At 39.3% G+C, this 23,142-nt stretch overlaps 1 protein-coding gene across 2 annotated transcripts; it reads right to left on the bottom strand.

Annotated features, from left to right (window-relative positions):
• Positions 1–11,448: 11,448 nt before the first annotated feature.
• On the bottom strand, positions 11,449–22,903 carry LOC133525498 (uncharacterized). 2 transcript variants are annotated; one of them, XM_061861759.1, is made up of 3 exons: positions 21,250–22,903; positions 12,648–15,664; positions 11,449–12,083 (listed from the first exon to the last, which is right to left on the bottom strand). In XM_061861759.1, the coding sequence occupies exons 1-3, from the start codon at positions 22,596–22,598 to the stop codon at positions 11,668–11,670; spliced, it is 4,782 nt and encodes a 1,593-aa protein (XP_061717743.1). In that variant the 5' UTR covers positions 22,599–22,903; the 3' UTR covers positions 11,449–11,667. The 2 variants fall into 2 exon arrangements, with proteins under 2 accessions (XP_061717743.1, XP_061717742.1); XM_061861758.1 differs by having other exon boundaries at positions 11,449–15,664; positions 21,250–22,901.
• Positions 22,904–23,142: the final 239 nt, after the last annotated feature.

Below are 23,142 nucleotides of genomic sequence, written 5' to 3'. Positions count from 1 at the left end.
TCGAGCGCCTTCCGCTCGAAGATAAAATACATACTATACATATAATATTGAAGGATATTGTCATGGGTGTTTTCTATGTATTTTAGTATTTATATATTATATATATCGTTGTCTAAGTACCCTCAACACAAGCCTTATTGAGCTTACTGTGGGGCTTAGTCAATTTGCGTAATAATGTCCTATAATATTTATTTATTTATTTATATTATTCGAATTGTTGTTTTAGCAAATGCTTACGTAACATCCGCTTAAAAGAAAACTTACTTGGAGCTTGTCTGATATTTAGGCCCAGTTGTAGCAACTACAGCTGATCAGCGACATTGCTAAAATAATTGCGCAGCTGAAGTGGGAATGGGCCGTCCATATATATCGTAGGGATGATGACCGATGGGGCTAGCGAGTACTGTTCTGGAGACCTGGACTGGGAAGCCGAGGTGACGGAAAACCACGAGCCAGATGGTCGGACGATATCAGAAAGACGGCAGGGCCGACCTGGCATTGGACCACCGCATACAGAACAACATGGAAATCCATAAAAGAGGCATATGTTCAGCAGTGGACGCGAATATGCTTAGAAGAAGAAGAAGTTGAGAGCTGTTTTAAGGGATCCACAGATTACCAGTTCGCCGGATGATATAGGTTACGTCTGTCAGTTTATCGCATAAGGTCACACACGAACAGTTCCATTTCAGGTTTCCGCCTGACGACTAATACGATCCGAGAGTGTGTGGCCGCTTGACAATTCCGGTCAGCGTCGACAGATATCGACCAGACAGTCCGTGGTCTTGGGGCGAAAACTGACGACTCTCAACTACGAATGTGTAGTCGCAGAGGTGGCAGCAGGCCACTGCCAGCAGGCAACGTTATTGGCCTGGAACGGTAGACGGCCCGATAAGATCAGAAACTGCAAGTGGGCTGGTAATGGGTGGGATCCTTTAAGAAACCAGTTTTCGCAATTCTTATAAGATTGTAAATAAAATTCTAAATTCAAGCATTTTTTTAAGATTACTCAAAGGGAACGTGACATCCCCGGAGTATTCGAAATTTAAAAATGTATTCCCCGAGTAGGCCTCAAGGACTCATTCACAAGTCAATAAAACTTTTACAGTGACGTGAAAATGTTTAACAACATTTATTTAAGTCAATAACGGACAGCTGCAGTACTACATAATAGCACATTACGATACAAGTGCGAAAAATAGGAAATTCGAAACGAGTGGTGATTAATTAAAACAAGACCGAAGGGAGTGTTTTAAATCGACACGAGTTGCGAATTACCTATTCGGACATGTATCGTACAACGTTTTACAGTACATATGGCCCTTTAAATGTTCGACACAGTAACGTAATATGCTAATTTGCGCACTAGTGCGGTAAAGTAGCACCATAAGTACTGTAAACTGCATTATAATAATTTCAAAAATAAATTGATTACTAGTCAAAATATTAAATATCGGCACGAGCAAAGTGCCAAAAATATTTATAAATGAGCTTATTGCCCATACATTAAGGTAGTTTGTACATATTTTTGGCGTTTTATCCGTGTCGATATTTTTATACCTCGGCTGTACATGTATATCATTTCCTAATACTCGTAATATAAGCTTTGCGTTTGGGCCTAGGTCGATCTGTGTAGCATCGTCCCCAATATTTATTTAAAATTTAATCCGATTTTTTTTTATTCTACGTCGGTGGCAAACAAGCAGTTTCTGCAGCCTATGTACGCTTGCAACTCCAGAGGAGTTACATGCGCGTTGCCGACCCTAAACCCTTCCCCCTCGTTGAGCTCAGGCAACCTTACTCACCGGCAGGAACACAACACTATGAGTAGGGTATCTCTCCATGCTTATGTTTATGACCAAACTGTGTTTGTTAACCACCAGGAAAAATGTTTTTTTTTGTTCAAAGGCATCAACAAAGAAGTGTCCCAAAGCAAACAGCGACAAGAAACGAATGGCCCTCATTAGGAATGACAGTCATTGCTTGTATTACTCGCTCGACATTACCGTCTTAACATTCCGAGTACGTAAATAGGAAACAAAAACTAGTGCCGCTCGCGGTCTAAGGGAGGAGCGGTTACATTTTTTAAAATAGAATATATTTTTATTAATTTTTTTTTTACCGCAAAGAATAAATATTTATTTACAATAACAATATACATAATGGATATATACAGACGATTACTATAACTAGCTTATATCTAAAATAGGCCCTTGAGGCAATGTACCAAGGATGCTGGTGGCATTTCCTCGTTGTATCGCAATACTGATACGTTGTGCGAGGAAGCCGCCAGCTCTTCGGTCACCAGTTACGTCAACCAGACGTTTCGCGATTTCTCCAAAAAACTTGTGCGCGCTGGGACCCCATGGATCTAGAGTTTCAAAAATTAATTAAAACAAAGAATATTACTTTACTTATCCGCGAAAAGACAACGTGCTAGTCAATCAGTGCTAAGCCGTTATACTTACTTGCGTATTTTTACATACAATTAATGTTCCCACCGCAAAAATAAATATAACAACCCACCACCGAAAATACAAAACTCGACACGTGTTTCTCCTCTCTACGAGGCATCCTCAGGAGATGTTGACGGTCCGAAGTCCGACGACTGAATCAGCTGTCTAGAATGATCAGCCATATTTATATACTCTTGACAATGATCATATATTTCTGGTCAGGCTTTACATGTATTGACGCGAGCGAGACGCACGAGCGAATAATAACAAATTGACATCATTTTGATGTCAAAAAGTAAGTTTGTAACAATACAAATTCTCACGGCGCGCGGCCTCGAATACTTTCCCGCTCGCACAGTACTACGTCATTCCGGCCAGCCACCGAGAAGCTCCGAGCGCGCACGACGATCGCCGACCGGACCGAATAAAAGCCGTAGTCCGCGCCGCATCAACAATCATTTAGCTAGCGGCTGCCTTAGCGATAGGTACATCTCTGTCCTTTGGCTAGTCTCAATAGGTCGGGAGTTCGATAGCTACTTGCAGTCTTCTCCCTGACCTCCCTAGGTAATAGCTAGTGCCTTGGCGATAGGTTCCCAACTGTCCCTTGGCTTTTCGACGGGAGTAGGTGTGCCCAACCTTGCCACCTACTCGCGTATTTAAATTTAGCTAGGACGAAAAACCTGTTATGTATGTAAACAAAGTATCTTGTCAATAAAAGTATCGTTGACATTGGAGTTTGGTATCTACCCCCCACGTTACCCTACAAGTTTTAATTGGCGTCTTATTCAGTGAACATTCCTTATCAGATTTCCACTATAATATTAACCTCCTATGACTTGACACGCAACTCAAATGAAACACTCTAGAGGCGTCAAAGAAAAATTGTAACAATTTATTTAGGAGGCCCGCTGAATGGAGAGAAATTCCTTCTTGTACAAGCATTAGGCGGTTGCCTTCGTGTCCAGAGAGTGCAAGCCGTTTGATTGCAAAAACCAGGGGGTTGAAAGGAATTAGTTATACTTACTGTGGTCAAGTGATCGTCGTTGCCGGTAAGTTTTTTTGATATAGGAGGCAGGGATCGGAACCGGTTTTTTACAAAAACATCGAAATAACCATATGTTTCGGTTTATTTTATACTCTAAATGCAGGACTCAGTTGTGTTTTCAGATAACGACTTCTTATTATTAGATTGCCTAATTAGAAATGAAGTAATTAACAAAGAACGAAAAAATACCGTTTTCGTTCCCATACAAAAAATACCGGTTTCCGATTCCTGATAGGAGGTAAGTAAGGAGGAGGTAAAATAAAAAAAATTAAATTTGTACGGAACCCTCAGTGGGCGAGTCCGACTCGCACTTGACCGGTTTTTTTCTATCGAGACAACTTTGACGTTTATGGTTTTGCTTACAGTTTGCCTTAATTAAAACGTCTATAAATTAAAAATAAAAACTACAGTTTTGCGTAAACCCCACTCTTAAGTTCCAAACAACACCTCTATCAAATCAAGCAGAGAATTGCACAATGGTCTAACGCCTACTAGACGCGCTAACTAAGCGCCATAGACGCTATTGGCTTTTTTTTAATACTACGTCGGTGGCAAACAAGCATACGGCCCGCCTGATCGTAAGCAGTCTCCGTAGCCTATGTACGCCTGCAACTCCAGAGGAATTACATGCGCGTTGCCGACCCTAAACCCGCCCCCCCTCGTTGAGCTCTGGCAACCTTACTCACCGGCAGTAACACAACACTATGAGTAGGGTCTGGTGGCTTATGTCATTTATGCCAATTTCTGCATATAATTTGCAATTTATGTCTATATGAATAAATTCCAAAAATTGGATCGAAAAAAAAATTCATAGAATCTGGTCACAAAATTTCACGAGAATCCGTTGAAAATTGCGACCTGTAGAGGAGAACATCCGGACATACGAAAGGACAATGCTCGAGTTAAATCGGAGACCTTCGCTAACTCTTCGGTCAAATATATATTACACATGAAAACTATAGGTATCACAACCTCATTTAAGTGGTACAGTCACGTCTGAAAACATCGACACGATCGAAGTGCCAAAAATATGTATACACGACTTTATGACCCATATATTAGGGTAGTGTATACATATATTTGTCACTTTGTCCGTATCGATATTTTCAGACGTGACCGTACAACATGATTGTGTGATGGTCTACTTTAAATCAGCATAAATATCAATATGCCTACCACATACATATGATAATTTTTAGGGTTCCGTACCCAAAGGGTCAAACGGGACCCTATTACTGAGACTCCGCTGTCCGTCCGTCCGTCCGTCCGTCTGTCACCAGGCTGTATCTCATGAACATCATCATCATTATGATGTGATAGTTAGCCAGTTGAAATTTCTACAGGTTATGTATTTCTGTTGCCGCTATAACAACAAATACTAAAAACAGAATAAAATAAATATTTATTTCCAATCTCGAGGTTCTCATCCAATCACCGAAGTTAAGCAACGTCGGGCGGGGTCAGTACTTGGATGGGTGACCGTTTTTATAGATAATGGTACGGAACCCTTCCTGTGCGAGACATTTAAAATTTCGAATATTGGAGCAAAGTAGTCATATTTTACGGTAGATTAACTTAAGACCCGTCTAAGCCATCTGCTTTACTTTATAAACTCACCGCCCCCGTCAATATGACACGTGAGACGTTGACATGGGTGTGAAGTTGGAAATGCTGGCAGCTGTCAAGAGCAAACTGTTCCAATAAATTCTTGAACATCCTCTAATAATTTCAACTAGTTCCATGAAGTAATCTTCACTTTAATGGCCTCCTAGCCTAGTCTGTAAAGACAGCAGGAGGACAGCAGGGTCATTTTTGAAGACCTACCCATAGATACCCCACACGTATGAGTTTGATGAAAAAATTTTTTTTCAGTGACTGTTCTAAGTATGGGGAACCCCCAAAATTTATTGGTTTTTTTTTTCATTTTTGTGTGAAAATCTTAATGCGGTTCACAAAATACATCTACTTACCAAGTTTTAAGAGTATAGTTCTTATAGTTTCAGAAAAAAGTGGCTGTGACATAAATTGACAGACAGACGGACATGACGAATCCATAAGGGTTCCGTTTTTTGCCATTTGGCTACGGAACCCTAAAAATGAATAATTGGGGACAATCTTACCCATATCGACCTAGCCCCAAACCTAAGCAAAGCTTGTTCTATGGGTACTAGGCGACGATGTACAATGTACATACTTATATAGATTCGAATACTATGTATTTATCTATTTACATAAACAAATATATTTTGTTCGTCCATACAGTTTTTTGGAATATTTTCAAAATGGCGGAGCCAACATTTTAAGCTTTGCTCGCGAGGTCTAAATCTCACAGAACCACTAGTAAACAAAGTAGAACAATGTACAGTCGAGGAAATTGATTCTTTAGCAGTTAACGTGTCACGTTACAATGGACAGCTCTTACCATAACTATGTACAGCCAAATTTACATGAACCGCAAGTTGCTAAAGAATCAATTTCCGCGACCGTACGTTAGGTATTATAAAAGTGATAATTATTTATTAATTACACATTAACTGGTAATTATTACCCGTAATCGGATATTCTCGTCCTGATTTCGTATCGTCAACGATATAAGATATAAGAATAAATTTCCGCGACCGTACGTTAGATATTATAAAAGCGATAATTATTTATTAATTACACATTAATTGGTAATTATTACCCGTAATCGGATATCCTCGTCCTAATTCCATATCGTTGAGCCTGCGGTGCAGAGATTATTCAATTCCATGGAAATCCATCAACATTACTGTTTCGTTCATGCTTCGCTGCGTTCTATTGTTCTTATATTACCTACTGACCATTTTGGACCTTAAGTCTTTTCAATAAGGTTTAAAAATATGCAAGTAGTTATTTCGATGATGTTTGGGAGGATTTCACTAGGGACCGCGCTCTAACAGATATAAATGATTATGTACTTCGAAAGCCAACCGCACAATTCACATAAACAAAATAATTATAATTATCTTCGGTTAACGCGATAGTTACTCGTGAAATAAAACTTAAGTAATCGGATTATAACGCGTAGGTATAATCAAATTAAAATAACTACATCCCGACATTTCGAACCCTTAACATATATCTTTCTGAATCAGCCGATACCTATATTAAAAAAAAGTACTTAATTAAATAAAGGACAATTATTTGAATTTTTCTTAATCAGAATCGTTACCACTTTTTAGTCTTCATTACAAAACGAAGGTTTCAGTATTTTTATTTTATAGGTAGAAAACGAGCAGTTGAGCCGTCTGATGGAAAGTGGTCACAGTCGCCCATGGATATAATAATACGAGGCTGGTTCAATTCAAATAAATTCTGTTCAAATTATTTTTTATTCAAATAGAAAAACAACAAGCACATTTGAATTGACGACCGGTCTGGCCTCGTGGGTAGTGACCCAGCTTATGAAGCCGATATGGTCCCGGGTTCAAATCCTGGTAAGGGCATTTATTCATCAGTCATGGGTCAATATATACCTATATACAAAACTACCTAACCGCACACATCCTTTTGATTAAGTTCCATCCGAAAGCCACAACATTTTTAAATTCGCCTTTAGCAAAAGTGACGTTTTTTTTTGTAAAAACTTCCGATCCATATCGTATCGAGACCTAATATTTGATGTATCTGAAAGTTCGAATCGGGCCGTATATTTATTAACCATTTTCCAGGCCGCACTAATCTGCAAGGATTTCCCAAAAAAAAAACAAATATATTCCAATTAATCCAGCCTTGATGATTAATTTGAAGGAAAGTCTCATTTTCCGAAAGGGCAATCTAATTTGAACCTTAAATCCGAATACTAAAGTTGAAATTCTATTGGCGCGTATGTGGTCGCTTGTGGCGTATGTGGTATGGTGTGGTGTGGTGGTGTATACATCGCAGTATGCCTGGAAAAGAGTTAACAATCGCTGCTACTATTTTTTTAAGGGGTGGTATTCTTGGATATAATTAAGGTAAGGATCGGCTACAAGCATGTGACAGCCCTAAAGATGAAGACTTCGGTAGATGGGTTTACTGTTTGACCGGCCAAACCTGTTAAACAAACTAGAAAACGTATGTTTTAAAACATTTTACCTACACGTGCCTACACTTAAAATATTCACTATGCTCGAACCGGGCCAAAAAGCAAATACAAATACTGTTGCAAACATAAATCTATTATTAGCAGCATTCGGCATAACTTATGCCGCATAAGTTATTAGTGAAGCCTGCCAAATATACAAGGCGTAAACTTGCATGAGGTAGGAACTAGGGTGGGCCACTTTTAGACAACGTGGATGAGAGAATTAAGGTGCGACCAGACCGCAGCTTAAAAAACGGTCACGATACGGAATCGCAGTGCGGTCAGTCGTATGCGTACCGTTTTTGACGCATGCTCCCCACACCGCTGCTTAAATTACGCTGACGCACCGTAAATTGATCTGAGTAAAAATCGCAAAAAACTATTACACGGAAATCTTATGGCAGACACCACACGGGTGACGTAAAAGACGCAAAGATTTGCGAACAAAAAAGATTTTCGTGAAGTGCTAAGTGCTATTCCGTACCGTCACCGTTTTTTTAAGCAGCGGTGTGGGGAGCATGCGTCAAAAACGGTACGCATTCGACACGTCCACGTCACTGCGATTCCGTATCGTGACCGTTTTTTAAGCTGCGGTCTGGTCGCACCTTTAAAATATGTGTTTTCGTAAAATAGGTAATTAAGGTAACTACGGTGTTCGAATTGTAAAGATATGTTATTGTGTTTTTATTAATATGCTATTACTCTACATGGAAAACATTGAGGTCTGAATTGATCCCATTTGCCTGTATAATGAAAATGTTAGTTTAAAAAGGGATATCTTTGATACGATTTTCTGTGCTACAAAAGTTAACTAATCGTGTAACGGCAACTACAGAAATGTAGTCGATGCCAGTTCACCAAACAATACTTTTATGAGGTTTGCAAGATATGAAATAAAAATAGAATATAAAAATTTAGCCATAGCATCATTTAAAGTTGTAGCGGCGAACCAAGTCTAAAAGAGCATTGTGGCTAGGACTAGGCTAGGAAAATATACACGTTTTTATAATTAAATATCGAGCAAGCGACCCCACCCTAGCAAGCGCAATGCATTTTGCTGCAAGCGACAGCTGCCTTTTGATTAAACGATAAATAAGCCTAACTACTTCTAACCATGCTAAAAGCGACCTTAAAGTTGGTTCGTATAATTCATTTTTATATAAACTTTAAAAAATGTGGTTTTAGGTTTAGATAAAGTAACTTGAATGCAAACCACCATATTTATTAGTCAAACAGCCAATTCGAACAAACACTGACATCAGAAAGATATTTGAATCATGTTATTTGTATCAAAGGTCCCACTTTGTCGCTTACCTTAAGGACGAGATTTGCTTGTATCTTGATACGAATAAGCAGTCAAAGCATCCTTATGGCAAGCGATAAAGTGGGACTTTTTGCTTGAAAACGACACATTTATGTGTAACTTAATAATATGAATATCAGAATAAGCTCGTCAAACACTAAATAAATTTTACTCTACCGGTTGTTTCCTGTACTAAACGCGGGCATATAATTAAACTACATATTGTACTATGCTATTAGAAGTATTAAAACAAATTAAATTATTTTTAGAAAATATTTTAATTTGATTTTATTTCAAACAGAAACACTACTGTATAAATTATAAACTGAAATCAATGTCATATACCAAGAAAAAAAAAACTTTCTTGGTATATGAATGACATTTATTTCAGTTTATATATTGTACTCCTCAAACGATATAACTTTTACAATTAAAAATTATAATTTATTGCTCATGTTACAGGAAACACCTGTACCCCTAGTGTAAATTTGATCGACATCATAACGTGACGAACGCGTTTGCGTTAAGTCTCATTTTGTATAGGATTTTGAGTTTCCAAAACGTCCCGCTTGGCGTGCTCTTTCTAAATCCAATACAAAATGAGACTAAACGCAAACGCGTACGTCACGTTTCGAAATCGAATTTATTTACACTAGGGGTACTGGTATAGAAAGTGTCATTTTTGTGTGGGGCAAGCCTCTCTGTCGTCTGTAGGTATTTTATTAATATTGAAAATCCATGATATAATCCAAACGGATTATTTGAATAAGCATACAATGTGTACCACGATAATTTCAATCAGCCACACCACATTGTAATTTTCCGTGAATCCGAAGTTAATTATCGCTAATCCTCGCCATTTTGAAATTAAATCACTCCACTCGGCACGTCGAGCACCAATTGGAAGTTGCGGTTGTCGGCCAATAGGTGGTGCTTCAAGTATAGGATATTCACCAGTGTTGGCCGAACGTTAATTTCAATTGACGTTCGGCCAACGTGCACCGGGCCTGACGTAAAGGACGGTTACAGTTTACGGTTCAATCTGTAATGGTTAAGAGTCAATTACATTAATGTTTCGGCCAACACTGATATTCACTGCTAAAGTAAGGACACTAAGCACGGAGAATCTTGTAGGTGATTTAAACTTTTACGATTTTTACTCATTATTATTTAGTTATCAATAATCTCGTAGCAAGTTTCAATTTTAAAGTTTTTTGACAATTTTGAACCGGATATTTCACCGGAAATCACGCTTACCACATTGGCATATCTAAGGAGGAGCCTTACGGGCAATAAGAATGGGGCCAGTACAGCGGTGTCACCCACACGAATTCACGCCAATCGTGCAGCCTAACGCCACAATACGCGATTGGTTGACAAGTTCGCATCACGCGCGCGATTGGTTGCAACTAGTTGCGTTAGACTGCACGATTGGCTGGATTTCGGGAGTAAAACCACTGAATTAGCACCGTTCTTAGTGCCCGTAAGGCCCTTCCTTAGATATATGTCAATGGCTTACCAACGTAAAGCGTTTTCACGCTGTCCTTTAGAGAAAAACAGCCGATAGAACATACCCTAAGACACCATCCCTTTTATTTTTGGAGTAACGCTTTCTTTATTTGAACAACAAACAATAGTTAAATGTATAAGATAATAATAATTATTATTATTATCCGCAGGGCAGCTTGTGGCGAGCTGTTGGGGAATAATGACCCCACAGACCCGAGTGCTTCCGAGAGTCGGCCGGGTCTCCATCTCCGGCGTGTCTTCGTCGGTTGGAGTGGACCCCAAGGGGACCCGCAGGACTCTCAGCTCTGGCTTGCCTTCATTGGCCGTCCAGAAAGGAGTCTTTAGAGCTAAATGCTCCAGGGGTAGAAGTGAACATTTGCATAACACGCGAGTTGGCACAGTGCACAGTGGCTGTTATCAGCCACTGGGTAGAAAGCGGTGTGCATCTCTCGACACCCCTGAGCCGCTCACACCGGTGTTGCTCCTCCTGATCGTCTTTATGACGGCAGTTTCAGGAGTCCATATAGCGGGCGGCGAGTCACCGCCTGCTTCGATAACTAGTGAAAACATTGTTATGGCAGGTGTCCGGACGTCTTTGCAATAACCCCGTCTCATTTTCCACCCAAACTTCAATCCATAGACCATTATACTGTTCACTTTTTTTACAATAGTCCCAATGCCTGCTGCGACCGGTTCGTGGGTGTCTATTGTTGGGCCTGTGAATGGGTTCCAGAAGATGTTCTATATGAGATTGTCCGGGCGACGACCGGTTTGGCCTAGTGGGTAGTGACCCTGCCTACGAAGCCGGTGGTCCCGGGTTCAAATCCTGGTAAGGGCATTTATTCGTGTGATGAGCATGGATATTTGCTCCTGAGTCATGGGTGTTTTCTATGTATTTAAGTATATATATTATATATATCGTTGTCTAAGTACCCTCAACACAAGCCTTATTGAGCTTACTGCTCAATTTGTGTAAAAATGTCTGTGCAGGATTCGGTGGTTTTCCAGGGTCCATTCAATGAAGACGTTTATTTCGATATTGTAGAAATTTAGTTTATTTCTATAAATGGCTTTATATACGCTTAAATATTACATGTAACGAACAAGGTGTTTATCGTGCCGTATATGGAGTCGAATGAATCCAGAAAGATGAGCGCGGAGAGGGGCGGTACAGGAATTGTCGCCGCAGTGCCGCTAGATGTCACTAGTAGTACTAGATGCGCGAACATGCCCCCGGCCTTGGGAGCACCAACTCCCAAAGTAGTCATCATACGTCGTGGTCTGCCGGCTCTGGTAGTAGCGGGCAGATCTTTGAAAAGCTGCGTCGAATTGTTCCTGTCGCCGTGAGGATGTCGGCGACACGGTTTACGCCATCGCTCCCAGGGTATAGGCGCGTGACTCGGCCTAGCCGCCAATTGAGAGGAGGCAGGTTATCGTCTTTGATTAAAACGAGACTGTTTAACGATATGTCGTCCTTCTTTGTCTTCCATTTGGTTCGTCGCTGGAGCTCTGCAACGTACTCCTTGGCCCAACGACGCCAGAAGTGTTGACGTAGGGCTTCGATCCTGGCGTAGCGAGACAGGCGGGAAGGCTGCACATCCGTAAGGTCCTCGCTCGCAGGGCAGGTCAACGGCCGACCAATTAGGAAGTGGGCAGGCGTGAGCGGGGATAGATCAGTAGGATCTGTGGACATAGGTGACATGGGCCGGGAATTCAGGATGGCTTCGGCCTGTGTCAAAACCGAGCTGAATTCCTGGTAAGTTAACCTAGCATTACCTACTACCCGTTTTAAATGAAATTTGCACGCTTTTATTCCAGCCTCCCACAATCCGCCAAAATGGGGAGAATAAGGAGGAATGAAACTGAATTTAATGCCATCATTGGCAGCAAAATCGACTATTTCCTTCGAACTATTTTTTAGAAATGTGGGAAATTCCTTTTCGGCTCCAACAAAACATTTTCCATTATCTGAATAAATTATATGAGGCTTTCCTCGTCTACTAATAAAACGTTTAAGCGCTAATAAATAATCATCAGTGGAGAGACTCGTAACAAGTTCCAAATGAATGGCTCGTGTGACCATACATATGAACAAACAAATATACGATTTAATAAGCTGAGCTCCTCTCCCCTTTCGATTAAGTATGAAAATTGGCCCGCCGTAATCAACGGCTGTACGAATGAACGGGAAACCAGGCTCTAAACGATCCAAAATAACATTACCCATGATAGGACTAAGTACTTTACCTTTCATTCGAATACAGGTAACGCATTCTCGCACTATTTTCCTTGCCAAATTTCGCGCACCTAAAGGCCACCAACATTCACGCAAAGTAGATAAGAGTAGCTGCGGTCCGGCATGTAGCAGCCGCTTGTGTTCATCTTTGAATAACAACACCGTTAACTTATGTTTACTGCACAATAACACGGGATGTTTTTTGTTGTAATCGAAACTTGTAGAATTACACAATCTACCACCGACTCTAATCACTTTAAACTTATTACGATCGTCTAAAAACACGTTAAGACCGGATATACGATTATATTGTTTACAATTCGTCTTAATCGGTTTATTTTTAAGTAAACTATCGTAGACGTCCGGAAATGATTGCATTTGTGCGAATCTAACTAGCATACGACGTGATGCATCCAACTCGTCCACCGATAATGAACCGGTTTGGCGGAGTTGTTTACGCTCAGAGTTAGTGCGTGAGTTTAATATAAAGCGGAGTACATACGCGCCGATCCTAATTAATTTAATGTAAGATGAACATCTATCGAAATTAAATAGTTCATCTTGCTGATTGCAAACTAAACTTACCGCGGTCGATCGTAACTCGGGTAAATCTTCGATTGCCGTAATTTTACTCGTATTGTCACTAATAAAATCCGATTTCGGGTCATGCAAGAATGATGGTCCGAACCACCATAAATTACAATCAATTAAATTATCTAAAGTAACGCCTCTAAACAATAAATCACTAGGGTTGTCTTCGCTTCTCACATGAAACCATGTAGCATTACCGGTAAGTTCGTTTATTTGTGTAACCCGATTTTGAACGAAAGGCTTCAATAGATGCGGAGACATACCTAGCCACGAAATTACTATAGTCGAGTCACACCAGAAGTAAACTTTATTAAACACTAACCTTAAGGAATCAGTTATTTTCTTATAAAGCTTAGCAGCAACGAGTGCGCCTGAAAGTTCAAGTTTCGGGATAGTCAGAGACTTCAGGGGTGAGACTTTACTTTTAGCACACAATAGTCTGACAGTTACATCTGACCCTTCATCATATGTCCGAATATAAGCGCACGCGCCGTAAGCATGCAACGATGCATCAGAAAAAATATGCAATTCCGTATGTCCAGTGTGTACACCCCTTACATGACGCGGAATCCGTAAATCGTTTAAACGGCTTAATGTATTTATGAAATTATTCCACATCGATTTAATGTCTTCTGGAACCGGAGTGTCCCAATCGATACGACTTAACCATAATTTTTGAAGCAAAATTTTGGAAATTATCACCGCAGGAGAAAGAAGACCTAACGGATCGTAAATCTGTGAAATAATCGATAACATCATTCGTTTATTTAAGTACGACGAATTAGGCAAAGGATCGATTTTTGTAGTGTAATACAATTCATCGCGTTTATTGTCCCAACCTACTCCGAGCGTTTTGTTCTGGGTGTGCTCACCAACAAAATGTTCCTTGGACTCTTCTTGTGTAACGTCACAATTAAAGGTCCATTTACGTAAAGGAAAGCATCCTGATTGCAAAACGTCATACGTTTTTTGACATATGTCAAGTAAGTTTTGGAAATTATCATCTCCCGTAATTAAATCGTCTACGAATATATCTTGGTTGATAACGCGCGCGATGACGTCATCACCACACTCCAACGCTAACTGTCGTATACAACGTTGACTTAAATATGGCGCACTAGTTTGCCCATATGTAACCGTATTGAGTTCATAAACGTGTAATGGATCAGTAGGGTTTTCACGCCAGAGGATCATTTGCAAGGATCTCTGATCTGGTTGGATCAAAACCTGCCGAAACATTTTCTCCACATCAGCACAAGCAACGTACTTGTATTGACGGAAACGTAGCAAAATAGCAAATATATCGTTTTGAAGTGCTGGACCCGGCAGCTGAATGCTATTCAACGATTTATTCGTGGTGGTGGGAGCAGCGCCACTATATACAACGCGCAATTTAGTGGTGGTGCTCCCCTCCCTAAATATTCCATGATGAGGATGGAAGTAATTCGGAGTACCATAGTCGGTAACACGAGTCATGTGACCCATCTTTTCGTATTCCCGCATGAAATCACAATATAAACGTTTATATTCCGGCAAACGCTCTAATTTACGTTCTAAGGATAAAAATCGATTTTTCGCTAACGTATAAGAATCGCCCAACGTATCAGCTGATTCTCTTAGCGGCATTCGGACGGAGAACCGACCGTCCTCTTCACGTTTAGTCGTATCGGTAAAAATATCCTCACATTTCTGCTCGTCAGCTGTAAGAATACTATCTACCTGAGGGATATCCTCGATCTCCCAAAACTTTCTAAGTTGAGAGTCAATCGATTGAGTAAAATAACAATGGACTTGATTATTAATGCGCAAGTTCCGTGTATTAATTGGACCAGATACCAACCAGCCTAATTTCGAATTTATTAAGTACGGCCCTGTTGGTAATCGAATCTTTTCACCGTCTAAAAGGTCCCAAAATATTTCTGAACCGATAAGTATATCGATTTCAGAAGGCACGTTAAAATCGGGATCTGCTAACTGAATGTTATCAGGAATACGTATACTATCTAAGTCTATGTGAGTCGAGGGCAAACTGGACGTTATGCGCGGCAAGACAAAGCACGTTATTGACATAGAATAATCTGATTGTTTAGATCGTATAGTTACATCGCATGACTGATTTGTCTGTGTAACTATTTCTGCTACACCCGAGATCTGAATAGTGGACTGTAAATTTTTAACGTTTAATCGATTACGTAACTCTTCCGTTATAAAGCAATGTTCACTCCCATTGTCTAAAAACGCACGACACGTATGGAATTGATTGTTCGCATCGGCTACTTCAATTAACGCAGTAGGAAGTAAGCCTCGCCTGGGAACGAACCGGGTACTTTCCGCGCCACCTTCGCACTCGGCTATAGGCGCGCGGTCAGCGGATACAAAGCAGCTAGATGTACTCGGCACTGATAACGGCGCGCTGTGTGCAGGCGCACTCGACGGCCTCACTAGACCAGCGGTTGAACAAAAATGGGTTTCGATAATATTAAAGTTTTTTCTTTTTTGATATGTCATTGGGAGTATGTTAAATAATACTTTGGTAAAAAGTTAGAAATTTTAAGGTTGAGCTTTCGGTTATATTTAAATATTTTAATTTTTGCTAATAACTAAGTAAATATAGAATTAAAGTTACAGAAAACTTTAGCATATCGAATAACACTTCAATTTATGTACAATTTTCAGTTTTTAGAAATCTGGAACAGCTGCTTTCTGGTAAACGTAAAAACACGAGTTATTTTGTAAATATAGAATTAGAGTTGCTGATATTGCAAAATTACGATATTATTGATCAACTTAGTATTCTAGTAAAAAGTTAGACATGTAGACAATGTGCTTGTCTAGATATTGATTTCAGGTTAAGCAGTATAGCTGATATTGAATTAAAGTTTGTAGAGTTAATAATAATCGATCATCAACAATGATCTCAGTTACTAAACAAAAATTAAGAAATATAAAATCACGGCGACACTCATTACTGATATGTATGCATTCCTTGCTTATATAAATACGTTACGTTTCAAACGCGCGGCAAGTTTGCGCGCGCCGCGCGCCGTGGCAGGAGGCAGCGAACAACGGTAGTGGGGAGCGGGGTGCCCTTGACTGCGTCTACGGTCCATCAAAAAAATTCCTAAAGCGTGTTTTAAATTAATAGCAATAGAAAATTGTTATTTTGTTGTTACTATAATAGGCATTCCCGCGGTTTCGTTCACGTAGAATTCGTTATCGCGTTACATGAATATTATTTATTTATTTAAACTTTATTGCACAAACAAAAAAAAACACAAATGGCGGACTTAATGCCAAAAGGCATTCTCTACCAGTCAACCATTGGGTCAAATAGAGACAAAAAAAACACATTCTCATACAGATGACCACCCTTCCTTGTACCATTTTAAAAGCCAGTTGCAGCTTTTCTTTCCCGATTTTTTTCAGATGTTTGGACTTGGTATTTTCCTCGCGATAGTTATTTGTTTTAAGGGGAATGTTGTTGTTAACCGCTAATGCTAATATTGATAACCGATAGTTATATAGAGATACGTTATAAGGTATATGCACCCTCATGTTATTTATTTCTGATAAGAAATAAATGTAAGACAAAATTCACAGTGATACATTTCAATTAGGTTGCCTTGTAAGATTGCGTACGGATAGTCTTTTTGTTTGTTATTTCATCGTATGATATATCAAATGAAAGCTTATTTGAAAGTTGCCGTATTAAAAAAGTTGGTCCAGTTAATGGTCGCCTAGATTAACCGATTTTTATATAAAATGTAGGGAACCATGGACTGGACCAACTTGTTAAAAAGGCAACCTAGTACAGTTAGTAATTTATAGTACCTGGGCGACCGAGCTTTGCTCGGTTATAACTATTTATTGTAATATGGTGGTGATAATCTACATAAACTTAAAAAGTAAAATGTGAACTGACAATTATTATTATTTACAATCGATTTTAACCTTACAGCACTTGTCACAGAGTAACGCCATCTATTGTCGATTTCTCTTATTACATAGGTCATTTTTTTTTACTAAATTAAACTTGTGTAAAACAATAAAAATTAAAAAATTATATATAAACTTGAACATATAAAAAAAAAAACAAAAGTTAGTCACCGGGCGAGATTCGAACCCGTAACACTCGTTTAGCAGTCCGCATCTTAACCCACTGGACCAGACGGACAGTGGCCGGCAACACGAAATTAGTCACCATATTCTGCGCCGAAAGAAAAACGCATGAAAACTCGAAAACACGCGTTTTCCCAAACATAAGACTAATCTAGATAGATTGTATACCCCCAAAAACCCCTATATACCAAATTTCAGCGAAATCGTTAAAGCCGTTTCCGAGATCACAGAAAAATATATATATATACAAGAATTGCTCGTTTAAAGGTATAAGATAAAATAACTTTTCTTTTGATATATCATGTGACGTTTTCGTTTACACAGTAAAAGCACAGTGTAAAAAGTAACAGTGGGCCGACGCCTTTGATGTTTGCGTAAATGCCGACACCGCTCAAGGTCTCCGTACCTACCTAGGGTTATCACAGACTTACACGGCTGCCCAAAAGAGGATGGAAATGTTTTTAGTTTTCATGTTGTATGATGTATGTGTACTAATTTTACAAATGACGTCCATTTTGGAAATAAAGATGGCGGACGTCACTTTTTTGAAAAAGTCGTCATGGGTGTTGTTTTCTGGGTTTTTAGGGGTGTGGATTTCAAAAATGGCATCTATTTTGAAAATAAATATGGCGGACGCTACTTTTTGAAATGGGTGTCAATGTGTGTAGCCGTGATATCAACCACCTTTAATTCTAAAATGGTCTCTATTTTTGAAATCTGCACCAACAAGAACCGCCAAAATTGACGTCATTTTTGTAATTGGAACCCCGAGGAACCTCGGAGATGACACCCATATCGATTTTTAAGAAAAATTAATGTCCGCCATCTTGGATTTCAAAATAGACGTCATTTTCGTAATCGGAATCCCGAGGAACCTCGGATATGACACCCATATCGACTTTTAAGAAAAAATAATTTCCGCCATCTTGGATTTCAAAATGAACGTCATTTTCGTAATCGGATCCCCGAGGAACCTCGGAGATGACAACCATATCGATTTTTAAGAAAAATTAATGTCCGCCATCTTGGATTTCAAAATGAACGTCATTTTCGTAATCGGAACCCCGAGGAACCTCGGAGATGACACCCATATCGATTTTTAAGAAAAATTAATGTCCGCCATCTTGGATTTCAAAATAGACGTCATTTTCGTAATCGGAATCCCGAGGAACCTCGGATATGACACCCATATCGACTTAAGAAAAAATAATTTCCGCCATCTTGGATTTCAAAATGAACGTCATTTTCATAATCGGATCCCCGAGGAACCTCGGAGATGACACCCATATCGATTTTTAAGAAAAAATAATGTTCGCCATCTTGGATTGCAAAATGGACGTCATTTTCGTAATCGGAACCTCGAAGAACCTCGGAGATGACAACCATATCGATTTTTAAGAAAAAATGAAAGTCCGCCATCTTGGGTTCCATAATGGATGTCATTTTCGTAATCGGCACCCTGAGGACTTTCAAAAATAATGAAAACATCAAATACTACATGATACATATACAAACAGAAGCAAGAAACAATTTCTTGCTTTTTAAAGTCTTAAACTACTCATAATTTCTTAAAATAAGTTATAAAACATGTCCGCCATTTTGAATTTGAAAATTGATATCACAATTATGATATATTTTTGTTTACACTGAGTAAAATAATTAGCACATTGACATGTCGTATGAAATATTTTAATTGTGTTTTTTTTATTTTTTTTTATACTACGTCGGTGGCAAACAAGCATACGGCCTGCCTGATGGTAAGCAGTATCCGTAGCCTATGTACGCCTGCAACTCCAGAGGAGTTACATGCGCGTTGCCGACCCTAACACCCTCCCACCCCTCGTTGAGCTCTGGCAACCTTACTCACCGGCAGGAACACAACACTATGAGTAGGGTCTAGTGTTATTTGGCTGCGATTTTCTGTAAGGTGGAGGTACTTCCCCAGTTGGGCTCTGCTCTAGATCTGGAATGACATCCGCTGTGCTGTGCCCTACCACACAGAGCCAGATGACATTTACAATGCCCATACCTCTCTTATTATGCCTGTGCTAAAAATGTGATTGCGAACTACCTGCAATAACTATACAGTACCTGGGCGACCGAGCTTTGCTCGGTTATAACTAACTATTTATTGTAATATGGTGGTGTATAGGTGATAATCTTAACTACATTCTTTTACTAAATTAAACTTGTCTAAAACAATAAATATTAAAAAATTATATATAAAATTGAACACATAAAAAAAAAAACAAAAGTTAGTCACCAGGCGAGATTCGAACCCGTAACACTCGTTTAGCAGTCCGCGTCTTAACCCGCTGGACCAGACGGACAGTGGCCGGCAAAACGAAATTAGCGACCATATTCTGCGTCGAAAGAAAAACGCATGAAAACTCGAAAACACGCGTTTTCCCAAACATAAGACTAATCTAGATCGATTGTTTACCCCCAAAAACCCCCATATACCAAATTTCAGCAAAATCGTTAGAGCCGTTTCCGAGATCCCGGAAATACATATATACAAGAATTGCTCGTTTAAAGGTATAAGATAATTAGGCATTAAAACACTCGTGTGATCTTTTTAAGAAACTCACTTCGTTCGTTTCCTAAGCCCACTCGTGTATTTTAATGCCTTTTATTATGTAGCAGTAACATAAACTACTAATATATGTTGAAAGTAAGTACAGGCGGCTAACACAATGGTAACAAAAGACTAAAGTTTTGAAAATGTAATTTTCATCATCGTCACTTGGCTGTACATTTGAGGGCCTATCGCGAACCACGTTCGACGTGTTACCTCTCTGTCGCACTTGTAAATTCGTACGTAAGTATGACAGGGAGGCAACACGTCGAACGTGGTTCGCGGTAAGCCCTCTGATGCCACCTCCATTAGTCTTTTGTACGCCGGTATAGCCTTCGACTCAATGTATAATCTACACTTTTTAAGGAAACGTAGTTCCTCCTTCCCGTAGAAATATTTAACTTTCCCATCACCAAGAAAGATTAAGTATTTGCTCGCAGTTATTAGCTGCTCAATTCCTCGTTTTTTCTCTGTTACTAAGTCAGTACAGTACACATATCAAACATTTTTCACTCATTTTGAAGTCATAATAACTTTTATTCTATAATTAAATTCATGTAATGTCCGCATCTAATTTATGTGCACGATAAACAAACAAATGAATGATTTGAAAGAAAAGACAAACAGCGCTTGCGAAGCTGAGCGGGGGGCGCGGGCGGGGCGAGGTATCTATCGCTCACTAGGTCGGCTACGATAGGCTCCCGCGCGCCGAGCCGACATGTTGACGGACCAGCGCGGCGTGGTTATGAATTTCGCGCCTTTTTAAGTTGATTTTACTATTACAATGCAAGCTACACACAGATATTTCTAACTTTCCATAAAATGGCTGCATATATTATTTTATAGTAATAGACTTATCTCTACGGACTTTAATTCAATATTAGATCTTACAGGACAAAAAACGCATATTAATTGTAAAGCACATATCCTATTCTTCTAATTTTTTGCCTTGCCTATTAACTTAAGAATTTAGATATGATATTGTGGATTTTTCAAACTTTAATTCAATAGTGACAAAATAATAAGCTAATTTGAGTTTGACAAAGTAGCACGTTGATTTTTTTTCTAAAAAATTGATAGCATAAAGCCTCATACATATTATAAAAGACGATGCTTAAATTTTGTACTTTAATTCAATATTCAAAATTCATCAATAAAAATACATAAATACCTTATTTATATCTAACGCTCGTTCTAAATTTTCTTCATATATTACAAATATGCTTAAAAATATGTCCCATACCAGATAAACATCACTTTTCACTCTTTAGAATTATCGAAACTTATAGGGCAAAAATCCGGTCCCACTATTGGTCTACACGCACACACTATCATTGCGAGTATTATCCATATGCAATAAACTATTATGTTTTTGTTGACACTGTTTACACGGACCGAATATACATTCATTTAAGGAATGCCCTTCGCGTAAACAGTTATTACACAGGTTTTTATTTTGAATTAAGTTTAACCTATCTTGGACAGATAAATTTAAAAACTTAGCACACGTATAAAGTGCATGATTCTCGTTACACATCGCGCAGTTTCGGAAACGTTTATTATTGAAAGGCTTCGATTTATTAGCATTAACACTAGCAGAGACACAGCTAACTACTTGCGTAGGTTTATTTGACGTGTAATTAGGCTTAGTACTAACCGCGGTCGGTGCCTTGGAATGATTAGAGTTTATCATTTCTAACGTATCCGCCCGGTTTCTGAGAAACGATAAGAGATCTTCCAGCTTAACTTTCTTAGACTCATTATTGATTGACTTATCCGAGATAGACCCTATGTGAGATTCCCACTTACGCTCCGTGGTCGTATCGAGTTTTGACACAATTAAATGAATAATTAACGTATCCCACGAGTCGGTAGGTTCCTCTAACGTTTTTAAAGCGCGTAAATTACGTAACACGGTGTCTATCAGTCTACGTATTTGAGTCGAAGATTCTTGTTTCAAGGCTGAAATATTGAACAAGGATTTTATGTGATTATGTACTAAAAGCCTAGGGTTATGAAAGCGAATTTCAAGCAATTCCCATGCTTGAATGTAGTTGGCAGCCGTGAATTCTAACGCACTAATTACTTGTAATGCACTACCACTTAGTGATGATCGAAGGTAATGAAACTTTTGAATCGCGTCGAGATCGGAATGTTTATGGATCATGGTTTCATAAGAATGTTTAAATTCGAGCCAACGATCATACGAACCATCAAATGAGGGCAATTTAATTTCGGGTAGTTTAAATTTTGAAAACGGTTTGTTCACGGCATGATCACAACTTGAGATATTAACGTTATTTGTCTCCACACCATCGATTAAACAATTAGCACTAGCCATAGTACCGAAATATAAGTCCTCAAGAGTTTCTACGTATTCGGAATTGGCAGACATTTCTGTTCCTGGAGAGCAAAGTTCAATTTGGCTTTCAATGTCATTAAAATTTTTAAAAGTCTCTGTAGATGCTTGCATGCGTAATTTTAATTCTGCAATTTGTACTTTGGAAGGAGTCACCGATAAAAGAGAATCAACGAATTTTTTGAATTGCGTAAGCCGGCCTTTCAAGTTACCCCTTTGTTTGCGGAGCTCTGAAATTGTTGCCTGACTTTTTCTAGGTGACCCTGATCCAGAAGGAATAGTCAATTTAGCACCAGCTTCATCCCCCTCACCCATTTTGAAAGATTAAGAGAAATTGGAACTACTCACGTGCATAAATTCCAAACGGGTACGGTAGATCACAAACTGCTGCTGCGTGACTTGCGTAACGAGCGGCACTGGAATGCACAAAAAAACTCGGTTTTAACACAATTCGACTAGGAAAGGAATAGACGGGATTGGTAGACCTGACCGTTCACTGCTGCAGACGCTGCTGAGGTGCTGGTGTCATCTCGCAAGGGTATTTCGTCTTCCTGACGAGCTGACTTCTCTTGCAGTATCCGGCTCGAAGGACCAAATTATGTGCAGGATTCGGTGGTTTTCCAGGGGTCCCAAAATATTTCTGAACCGATAAGTATATCAATTTCAGAAGGCACGTTAAAATCGGGATCTGCTAACTGAATGTTATCAGGAATACGTATACTATCTAAGTCTATGTGAGTCGAGGGCAAACTGGACGTTATGCGCGGCAAGACAAAGCACGTTATTGACATAGAATAATCCGATTGTTTAGATCGTAGAGTTACATCGCATGACTGATTTGTCTGTGTAACTATTTCTG

This window comes from Cydia pomonella, chromosome 15 (genome assembly GCF_033807575.1).
Source record: "Cydia pomonella isolate Wapato2018A chromosome 15, ilCydPomo1, whole genome shotgun sequence".
Lineage (NCBI taxonomy): Eukaryota > Metazoa > Arthropoda > Insecta > Lepidoptera > Tortricidae > Cydia > Cydia pomonella.
The sequence above is the reverse complement of the archived record's forward strand: the minus strand, read 5'-3'. Positions and strand labels throughout refer to the sequence as shown.